General features: G+C 35.7%; 1 protein-coding gene across 1 annotated transcript in view; it reads right to left on the reverse strand.

Annotated features, from left to right (window-relative positions):
- USP32 (ubiquitin specific peptidase 32) overlaps positions 1-12,259 on the reverse strand; it is an 82,395-nt gene that overhangs the window by 57,349 nt on the left and 12,787 nt on the right. Inside the window, exon 2 of the mRNA XM_062592656.1 lies at positions 520-647. Coding sequence (XP_062448640.1) covers positions 520-647 — 128 coding nt within the window. The remainder of the gene's footprint in view (positions 1-519; positions 648-12,259) is intronic.

The following is a 12,259-nucleotide window of genomic DNA, read 5'->3' on the forward strand; positions in this document are numbered from 1 at the left end:
ATATGCACAATATTTATACCCATGTAACATATTTTGTTTCTGGATATTTTCCAGTTCATTTATACATTTACTATAAATAAAATTTTTAAGAGCTTGTAAAGATTAATCTGCACTTTAGAAAACAAAGCAAAAGCCAACAGAATCTGAGAGAAACCAGCAGCATGTATACCTCCACAGTAAATAAAGTCCTCTATTATATGAGCTCTATATAGTGTTAACCATTCCTAACCTTTCACTTCCCCAAATCTACATCTGGATATTTAGGTGTAATTCACTTGATAGATGACCTATTACTTGGGTTTGAGCCAGTAGCTCAGTGAAGCACATGAGTAATAGCCCAATCCACGCCTGGCACATTATCCTCAGACAAAGGATGAAGACTGATACTGCATGAAAAATGGAAAGAAATTAAATTAGCTGTGTACCTAACTAGGCACGTACTTTATCACCTGCATACACATCTGCAGGAAGGAGAAAAAAAAAAAAAAAAAAAAAAGAGGTAAGTACAAAGGAGGTTACCTCAGCAACTTTTGGAGGAACTCCATCACCAAGGACTTCTCTGATGAAGCACTGTTGGGTCATGTAATATGAGAGTCCACAAGTTCTCTTGAAAGCATCTTTCAGTCGCTTTAGTTCTATGTCTGTAACTGCGTTGAGTGGGGGAGGGAGGGAGGAGAGGAAGAGAGAGAGAGAGAGATGCATTCAGTAAAGATGTAATAGCTCAAGAATATTCAAATCCTACACATATTTAACCTTGGAATAAAAAAAAATAGAAAAAAATATATGCCTGATTTAACTTAACTAGTGGAAAAATCTGGCTATTGGAAAAATGAGATCTGATAATCTAGACTTCAAAAAAAAAAAAAGAGAGAGAGAGAAGTCAAGTAGAACTAAAGCTAGCATCAAGGATTACAACAGTTCACTGCACAGGTTATCTCCAACTACAATACCGTATTATAATGCCTGTTCCAAATTAACCACCATCATTGTCACGCAAAAGGAAAATAAGATAGTTTTACATTCAATTTTACATTGTATGTAGGCTAGAGAAGTGATCTGTAACCAACAGTGGTCAACATTTACTACGCATGGCTCCAACAGAATGCTTCAAGCACTTATCTAGCAAGCAGTCTACTTTGTTATAGAAAAAAATATTTAATTGCCACTTACAGGCTCATAAGACAGTACAGTGAAGCATGAATTTAACAGGAATACTATAGCTAAATTTTAGACTAAATGCAATTCTTCACCCTTCTTGCACAGCCAAAGACTGATTACGAGCTACAGCCTTTTCAAACATGTTTACAAACTGTATACATGAAAAGTTGGAAGAAATCTCCTTTATATCTGCCATTAGCTTCTTTAAAAATCAGCTCTATATCATATTTTGCAAGCATATATAAACAGTGCCCCAGAGGACCACAGTAAGGAAAGGAATTGCATTACTTCCACATGCATAAAGTATGCTTTCAAGTATCCCACCAAAAAAAATCTAAGGGCTTTGTGAAAAGCAAGTTGCAGAAAATAACATACTATATCCTGGACCACACTGTAAAAAGAGCTATTTACCATCCAGGAGCCTAAAGAAGTTATGCTGTACCCGATAGCTGTTTACCTGTATTTATAATAAGACAATTCTCCTTCCCTTGAAACAAGAAGCCAGACAGAAAAACACTGACATGCCCAAAAGGGTGTCAGCCTTTCTGCGAGCCGTGTTAAAACAGGACCCCTCCAAACTTCACACAGCACTCAAACTTTTACATTTCAATTAATGAATTCATCAAAAGAGAAAATGGTTCTTTAAAAATAAATCATGTTAAAACATTTCTCATTCTAATCCTAGTCAATATTTACACAGACCAGTGACTTAACTTTACAACTCTGTAAAAAACTGATTTGGGCTACAGCTTTTTTCTTCACCAAATTTTATTTCAAAAAAAAGATTTTATGGGTCTAAGAAATAAACCTGAAGTGCAGCCTGTATTGCACTGGTGCTGTCAATAAGTATGAATTTGGCAAAAGACATAGCCAAACTATTACCATCAAAAATCTTGTTTTGATAAAATAAAGTTCAATTATATGGCAGAAGAGTATTGATCTAATACAGTTACCTGGCATATATGGTGTTTAAATGTCATCATTTCATATTAACTTCTGTACATATACTCATTTCCTTTCTTTATGACTTTAAATGTGATGCTTTAACAAATGCTAGAACACTTTGTTAGGCACATCAATTAGTTTTCTTCCGAGAATTTCCTTACCTAATTGGAAACAGACTCTCAGACATGATATTTACAGTTTTAAGTGACATTCTCCATCCACCTACCCCCAAGCTCTTGTGAATTTAGGAAATGGGAGGCAGAAAGATTCTGCAAAGTAAGTGACCCTCAAGCCTCAGCCTTTCTCACAAACATGTGGAAGAAATTAACAGAAGAGACCTTCCCATCACAGGGGGAGACTTCACCCGACGTCTCCCCCCACCCCTTACACACAGCATAACTGCAGTAACCCTCAGTCAAAAGGAGCAAAAAACCACCACGTAATGCTCAATAAAGTAAAAACCTGAGATTTCCAAAGGGACCAATAAAAAGAAGATACTGGCTTCAGTATTTTGGCAAATAAAGCACACAACCTAGGTCTCAGACAAAATCTAAGCAATAGTTCTTTGATAATTTTTTTTATTTATTGTATTTTTATTATATGCACACACATCCATTTTCAATAAAAATGGACTCGGAATTCTAGGGTTTTTTCTTTCCATTCTACTAATACTTTTTGAACTCCTCATCAACTAATCGAAACTCTTCTGTGGTCATTCAGCGAAGAAGTTGATATACAAAATCTTAACTAACCAAATGCTTAAGGCTTTACCCATTACAACAGACTTTGAAGTAACCTACTTATTGCTTATTGCAATATAAATTTTAAACATGAACAACAGCTGCTGCATATAGCATCCTATCATTATCAGTTTTCTTATATCATTCAATCATACAAGTTGAACAATATTTCAGGTTTCGTTTCCTGACTGCACAGAAAAATGCAAAGACTTTTCATAAAAATTACTCATATTATGTTGCTGAATCTGAATACTAAGTGTTTTTTTTTCTGTTTGTTAAACAGACAAGCTTGTATACGTACAGTTGTCAGTAAAAGATTAGCATTTAATTAAGGCTGAAGTTGTACAGAAACCTTCTGTGGGACTTTCCTATCATTGACTTCTCTTTCCTCCTCACAAAAGCATTTTGGTCATAAAAGCAGGGAGGGGGGAAACCCTCAAAGATATCTCAATACATATCCAGAACAATTTTAGAAGCTTTTGTAACATAACAAGCTGTAGTCAAACCTGAACAATTACATATTTTAGGCCTCATTCCATCTGCACATTTAACTGGAGAAGTATGCTCTGATAAGAGCCACATAATTGAGCCTTCTGATTAAGAACAAAATCTGTTTTTTTTTTCCAGAGATCTAATTTCCTTTCTTTTGCCTGCACAAAAATTTTCTTTTTCCCTTTCCCTCTCCTTTCAAGAGTCCTAACGCTATCACAATGTGTTTCAAGTTAGGACCACAGTTTCTTTTTTCCACTAGGAAACAAAATTAATAGTAGCATTTATCTTATTACTTACGTATTAGGAGTAGTATTTTTAAAATAAATGAAAAAAAATCCCAGCTCTAGTATTGATTTCTGACTACCCATTTTGTGTCTCCCATTCCCGTTCCTTGCAGCATCTCCGCAGCGCAGCACCACGGTGGGGAGCAGGGAGGGAGGGAGGCTCTGCTTGCGGGAACCGGGCTGCACACCCGCACAGCAGTGTTGCAGCCCCGCTGGCAATCAGCCATTTCTGGGCAGAGCCCTTCATACAACTCTAGCTACTTTCCAGCTGTTGTCAGTGGTGTTCCCAGTTATTGCAACAGCAATACAAACTGCTCACCAGGAACACAGGTAGAGTCTTGCAGAGCTACACTTGTGCACTATTTTCTTTGTCAGATTAGTTTAAATATACAATACCCCACAGCCATGTAAAACTTCCAGTTACTCTTCTAATGGAAAATTTTATTTATCCAATAAACATCAACTGACTTTATGCAATGTGCTAGAACTGGTGATTTTAGTCAGCCAAGTATTTTCATATTCATTAAATTTATTGATCACTCCTCTCTGAGATTTATCTGTATTAGTAGAAATTAAAGCAACTTGTAATTTGGCAACCTAAGCTGTAGCCTATATCAGTACTCGAGAACTCTTTTATATACTACCTTACATCCTTAAGTGCTTAATAAGTTACGTGTTTCTAGGAGTCACTGAAACATAACTACCTCTCTGGTGACAGAATTGCTTATACCAATATTTCCTGTGCTGAACTTCAGTGTAACAAAGAGCAGTGAATTAATTTAACCTTAGTAGATTTTTTTTGTTTTGCAGTTTCACAATACAGAAAAAGCCTTTAAGCAAACAGGTCTCACTGTATCATTATTTCTGTTTCATTGTGCTGCATATTTAAGCACCTAACAGAACCTGAGATACCCTACCTCAGCATAACACTTACTCAAAATGCCTAAAACTCATTTGAACTAAACTAAAATTGACCTTCAATATGATTTTCAAGCATCTAAATGAGCTCGTAACAGACTAGCACACCTAGCACACTTTTCTCTTACATAAAAGTGAGAAAATTCCATACTTCAGATTCCACTTTTGCACTGCTCTCAATGCCTCAGGCTTTCCAAGCTGCTACAAGATGTTAAGGCCCTTCCCAGTGTTGGCAAATCCTATTTCCCACAACCAAATTTCTATTTAACATTCTTTAGCTTATAATAAGGACCATACTGGAGTCCTCCTGAGGGATGGAGTCAGGTGTTGGGGAGAAGATGGGGAAGAGGAGGACTGTTCAACCAATGTTACTAACACCTTCAAAAAGAACTGCCAGTATATCCCCTAAAAAAAGACTGTAAGTTGATATTGTTAGTCTATGTTTAATTTCAAAAGCAAGTTAGTAGTGCTACAGATTGCTTAATATTACTGTTTTCATGTAGAAACTACAAAACAGGTCATAGAATTGCAAGCAAGATAATTATTTTCATTCCTTCCCAGAGACACATTAAAATGAATAATGTAGGCCATTTGAAATCATCTGCAAGCTCTATAAAAACAAGTTCTTTATACATTTAGATCCAGACACATGCAAATACTATTGAAACAAACAGAGTGGAAAACAAAGATGTTATCAATGATTTTTAACCCTGGAAGATGAATAAAATGTTTGAATGCAAAATGCCAACATCAAAGTGCCAATTATTTGGCCTAGTGGTAGAACAAGATGACTTGCAGAGAGGAAATAAATCTAAAACTTATCTTATGAAAGTGACATTTCCGGAAGCAATTTGCTAATATAATAACTAAAAAAAATGAAACATACACCCACAAGTCACCTTTTCTCCCTCAATTCCACAAATTCTTCTGTTGAATGTGTAGTCCAACTAAGACCAAAAATGTTACCTGTTGCGAGCTTTACACTATTAACAGGCAGATGTCAACCTTGGCCCTCAGCTTCCAGACTACAACTCTAAGTCACACTTAGTTGTATTCACTGGTGATATGCTTCTTTATTTCTATCTCTTTTTAGAGGGAGGAAGCAGGAAATAAAAGAGAAGAAAAGATATAAAGAAAGAATTTTAGGACTATTTTTTCCCTTTTTTAATCAAAGACTTAGGAGGCTCATTAAATGCTTGCTCAGTGATTGACCAACGTTTGCCTCGTCAATCAACTTTACAAATGAATTAAAGAAGCATTTGTTAAAAAACAATAATAAATAACATATAAATAGGTATTTGAGTGGTAGCAAACAAAAACATGGAGATAACTACATTTATACCTAAGGGTAGGATTAAAAATAACAACTCTGTTTCATACATTGAAGTTCCTTCACGAAGTACATTCACACTTTCCAAAGGCACAGTCCAACTAAACACTTTCAGAAGACAGTCATCTATAAATATACAGAAAAAGACTGTTCACAAGCCACTTTCATTATACATACAGACAGACACTACTCTTTCAGATATACTGTGGTGTATTCATAACCTGACAGTGGAAAAACAGAACATGTAAGACTTTCCAAAATAAGCTTATGATAGTCAACACAGCAGAAACTTTCTCTACATTGTTCCTACCAAAAACACATAGCACAACCTCAGTATTACTGTAGTGAAAGCAATGTAGCTAAGTGACTGGAACTGCACACCTAATTCCTGACACATCATAGCAAGACATTTGCTTCTATAGTCTTGAAGCTCTAATTCAAAATATTAAAAAGCTTCAACAGTTAGATACTATATTCTGTTTCTTAAAATTATATCTGACTCAGTCAGCTGCATACAAAAGTAATATTTTACTAAAAGGAAGCCTGCTTCCAAGTAACATTATTGAAACAAAAGGTCTTTTCCACAAAAGGAAGTCACAGACTATGTCATTTTATCAAGGCAACTTCACTAATAGAAACCTTCTTAATGCTACTTCTGTTGGATGATTTCCAAAAGTGTGAAAGACGGTTTAACAGTGCTGCATCCCACTCTCCAGGGAACACCTGAGCTCCAATGTGTTTAATAAAGTTTAAATTAAACCATGCAACCTCAGCTAAAGATTTCATTCCAACCTACAGTAATTGTAACAAACCCCCAGTTCATCTAATTGCAGAGAATATTTTTAGTCTAATGGTGTTACTTAAACCTAATGCTGTTTATATGGACTTACAATTCTACTTTGTTTTTTTCTAAATAAACAACAGTCCAGCTAACAATTAGTGTAACGCCTCCTGAAAGCAACTGTGCAGTAAAACAATCTCATGCTGGTACTTGCTCTCTTTCTCCTGCTTTCACTCCACATATTTATCACCAAGTCATTCCAGAGTATTCCTTTTAGAATAAAACTATAGCTCAAACTATTCAAGCCAGATGCCCAACTCTAGACTTTTAAATACGTATTCAGCCACCTATATAAATTGGCCTGAATTTCTGAGAAGACACCATCTACAAATGTAGAAGCCTAATGTTTACGTAGAAGCCTGATATTAGATACCCACAGACGGGACATTATATCTAATACACTATTCAAAAAAGAGACACAGAACACAGCTGAAGTTACTGCTCTCCTCCTCATCCTACTTAAAATTTTAACAGGAGTGCATAAAATCAAAGTTAATAATATGAAGAGCCTAAGACAAATCCTGCAACACTTACATTTGCTCAACTACTCTCATTTTTAAAGTTTATTTTGTATTAAAAAAAACATAGCCCAAATAAAACATAAAATAGTAATTTACTTATCACAAAAAGTTTGTCTTCAGGCAACAGATACTACAGATTGAGCAAGCAAAATGTGCAATGTTAAAGTAACATTGTTAGAAGTATCTTAAATTATGTTTAACTACACTAAGCCAGAGGAAATCAACCCTTACAGTAGAGCTCTATCACGTTCTGCATACATGTTCTCTATTAATCTTAGAAGCTTTTTTTTCCCACATCCTGTAGCACTAATCCCACATCCTCCTTCTTTTCTTTATCTTGGAAAGTTTTAAAATGCATTGAGAGTAATAAGCGGTTAAATATACAGCACAATCTCTATCACTTTAAGAGAAAGGGCACATTACAAAGCAATTTTATACAACAAACACCTGTTTAAAACTTGACAAGGTGGGGAACAAGCATCTATCTCAGCAAAATTTGCCCTGATGTTACAGGACTGTTAGTAAACCTTTTTTATTAGGAGTCATCATAAAAATATGTCTATGTAACTAAATTCACCTAATAATATTTGCTTGTTCATTGCCTGGGAACAGAGCTAGAAGAAATTAGTTATATCAAAGGCAATTCCTCACTATTGGAAGTGCCTACATTGCATAATCCATCATAGTTTCTTAAGGTAGAGACTAATGAGTCCAATCCAACGTATCTACATGTTAGCTCAACAGTATATTTCATTCTAACACTCTAAGTAGTTGAAATATGCCTGAAAAATTAATGATGCAACAGTAGGAAAAACATTGAGGCCAAAAATGTAAGAACTGCCATGAACCACCGCTTCTGCTTGGCACTAGTAACTAGCTTGCAGCTAAAGCAAGAACCAACAGCCCACCTTTCAGCATACGGCTGCTCTCCAGTTCCCTAGCAAAGAAGTTCAAAGGTTTGCAGACACACTGAAGAGGAGCAACACGAAGTTTAAGGGAAACCGTTGCTGCCTAAGGTGGAACAGTTCACACTTGAACTGTAAGAATCGTAAGAAATTAATAGTAATTGGGGGGAAGGGGGAGGACGTGTTTTTCTAAAGGTTAAAAAGAAATGGTTAGTCAGACTTAAAGGATTTGTTAGAGCTTACACAGCATAATTACTCTCCACCTTGCCAGTGACATATGCAGTGAGAGTAAGCACCATTAATACATCTTAAATTTGTATTTAATATTTATTAGGGAAGTGAGAAGCAGTCACCAACAATATCTTCCTTTACAATGCTTCTTCCCCTACCTTCAGAATCCAAACAAAATTGCTTAAAATGCTATGAAGTGAAAGTCAAAAGTTGATAGAGCCTTCAAAAGCATACGGTTGTCTGTTCAAGAAAGGGATAGCAATAAAACCACAGCATTTGAAGTCATTACTCTAATGGTTTCTCATCAGCTTTCTGAGACACCCAGGCAAGAGACACTTAACCTTTCCGTATCTTAATTGTCTCACCACTAAAATTAATATAAATTCTAGTCTACATAAAATGGATGTTTGACAAAGGTTCATATAGCTCCCAAATACTGAGATATTCTGTAAAAGTACTATAAACTATTACTAAGGGAGCTGCTTTAATTTCTGAAAAGGACTGAATCCCAGTAGTTTAATTGAGACTAGGTGGAGCTAACCTGCCATAGCCACTATAAACCTATGGCCAATTAGCATAATCTATAATAAACTAGACACAGAAACAATACATCTGTTTTCTTTCCTTTGTTTTATAAAAAGAAAGGAGAGACTGCTGAAAACAAATCAGTGAGTTGGTAACCTGTGATTACATCTAAATAATAGAACTGACAGGCAAATCATCACTGATTAGTATGAGTAGCAGTAACAGCACCAAAAGGCTGATAAAATCTTGATTACCAAAAGCTACAATACTTTAATTTCTTTTCATGTTGTCAAATTATTTAATTATTCCTGTTTACAGGTGACCATTAAAAGAATAAATCTAAGTAGCATATCACAACACATCAGCAGTGCTGAAAAATCAAACAAAAACATAAGCAGGAGGAAAAAACAGGATAAAAAGTTCAGTTAAGGTGAGCGGTCAAGAAACTTTGAGCTCATTTGACTAAAGCATCTAAAAATACATCTAGTAGCACTGGTACCTTTTCCCCATAATTGTAAACTTCAAAATGTCCACAATACTATACAAAAGGGGAAAACATTCTGAATTCCTAATGTCACCACTGCACCACTGTCTTACAGCTTGCTATGTCAATGCCTAAAAAAAAAGAATAAATAAATAAAACAAACACACAAAAAAACCCCAATGCCACACAGGTGAGTAATTATTTGCAACCAACAGCATTTCATAACATTCAATTCTATACTAGAAATTACCAAAACTGAGTATTAATATAAAGAGACATCTTGAACATCCTTCAGAAAGCAAAATTCACCTATCTTGGGCTGTTCCTGACTTCAAGCTCTGGTTTTAATAATTCTAATATTTTGATTTTTAAGTGACAGTTTTACAGGTTCAATATCAAACTCACAGGGCATATAATTCTCTAACCAGACAATTATCTTCCCTGTAATCACTTGCTCACTATTCCCCCAGGAATCTTCATCCTAGTTATATACAAAAATTTTATTACTTTTTTTTATTAGTCTTTATTGTGATTCAATTGCTGTGGTTATGAAGTTGTCAAGAACCAAATCAATTACTAAAAAGCTTCAAAGAGGTAAAAGGTGCAAGTAATGTAAAACATGTTTAGGAGTAATTCCAAACAGGAAAAGCAATTGAGATAAATGAACCATCTATGACCAAAGGAAAAAAAAAAAGGAAGAAAAAAGAAAAAAGAAAAAGGCAGCTCTCCCTCCCCACCCCACCCTCAAACTCACCATAATATTTTTCTTTTCTTTTCTTTCCTTTTTTTTTTTTTTTTTTTTTTGGGGGGGGGGAGGGAGGAACACACACACACACACACACACACACACATAAAATCCCCCACTCACACATCTCCAAAACCAAAACAGTTAGCTCTCTTTTAAGGAATCTGTCATGACCAGAATATCAAGGGCGCCATCCGAACTACACACCGCATCTCATTAAAGACTTAACAGTCTTAACATGACATTTACTAATAACCATGTGCAACAGGAATTTAAAGATAACACCAACCCAGTTTGGGTATTTTTTCTAAAGTTCAAATTATTGAAGCCATTTTTACTTTTCTGTGTATCTATTCTTCGGTTTTTGGTAGTAGAGGCTCATCCCGAGGATAAAGCTCCTCTTGGTTCTATTAGACCTAACCATAATGCATATCAAAGGTTTAACATCTTGCATGAGGAGAGTGGAAGAAGATTTAGTTATTACAATAGGATTTGCCAATTTTCTGTAACATGAATACTTAGCATTTATGTGACAGTTTTAATCTTCAAAGAGCTTACTTCTCACAGCTACCATCCTCAAAAAAGAATGTTATTAAGTATTATTAGCCTGTTTTATCCATCTGTAAAGTACCTCCATCAGGGCACACACTGTCACATTGCTATTTGGATTATGTTTGCTTTAAGCAAAGCTAATCAGCACAGGTTCTGTGACAACCTTCCCCACAATACTAGTGTGGATGGGAATTGCTACATAATAGCCCCAACAGTGAAATAATCCTCCCACCATCAGAGAAGCTAAAGCTTACTGGCTATATTTTATACCCTCAAGAATTAGAAGAGCCTAGTTTTATATGCTTACCAATCCAACCCTGTAAGCCACAGAAGAAAGCTGAAAGAACCTGAAAATTCAGAAGCCTCTGGAGATCAAAGTAAATTTTATCACATAATATTGCCAATTTAAGTGCAACAGACTGCAACCTTAAGGGCAAAAGCAATTACTGTATCTGGTAAGAACTGGTAAACTCCTTCCTAGTGATGGAAGGAAGATATTTCCAGTCCTGATTAATCACGGGATGCCACCTCTCCAGGCCACAGGCCCTTGTCAGAGCACATATCGCTTCCTCCAAAAGGACGTGTTAGTATTGCTCTAGATGCTCTGAATAAACTATTGCCACCCCTACAAAAGGGATGAGGTACCACTCAGTAACACGATCAGCACAGCCAAGTGTGGAAACGGTGCAGAAAGCAAAGAGAGAGGAGGCGAAGGTACAAGTTTTAAGCAATTTTAAACATATAGCATAAGCCATCTTGCAGCACAGCACAGTTCCTTGCTGCAACACATCCACAGGAGTCCTGAACTCCTCTTCCTCCCAAGGGAAGACTGAAGTATGCAGAAAAATGAATTAGCGGGTTAGGGAAGCCCTCAAAGAAAGGAACTATGTTTTCGATGCTTACCTTCATCTGAGCAAAGACTTCAGTTTTGCTTGCTCATTGCTCAGTTTCTAACATCTTCATTCCTTTTTTTTTTCCTTTCCATTTCTACTACTGTATTCTTCTGATGCTTCCTCATATTTTACATATTTGGTACATGATTTTCTAGGATGATAATTTTTCAAACTTTTCAATATTTAGAATGGATATTTAGCCTGATTTAGAACACAGGCAAAACTCTGCTCTTCTGTGCTGGCACTCTGTCAGCTTTGCTTGCAAATAGACTAAAGTCATCCACTATCACAGAGAAGAACAGCTTCTGTCTTGATTCAGAAAAGTTCCTTCCATTTTATTACCACCAGAAAAATCATCTAGATACTTACACTTGTTAAGATGCACAAAATTATATAACTCTTATCAAAGAAACACTATTAAATTCAAAACCAAAGGTAACAATAGTCCCTCAAGAGAATTCAGTCTTTTTTAGGTACAAGCAATACTCTGGAAATAAGTTTAAGGCACTACTGCAAAGGCAAACTACACCTAAGGAGCTTGCTACAAAATAAATCCTAATATAACAAATATTCCATATCCTCTCTTCCAATAGTCCAGATTCTTAATGCATCTATACTATAAAATGGTACTGTTCTTTGATAAAATAATTAGACTAAGCTTGAAAATTAAGAATAATCAGTGACTTCTGTATAGG

This window comes from Rhea pennata, chromosome 20, assembly GCF_028389875.1.
Source record: "Rhea pennata isolate bPtePen1 chromosome 20, bPtePen1.pri, whole genome shotgun sequence".
In the NCBI taxonomy this organism is placed as follows: Eukaryota; Metazoa; Chordata; class Aves; order Rheiformes; family Rheidae; genus Rhea; species Rhea pennata.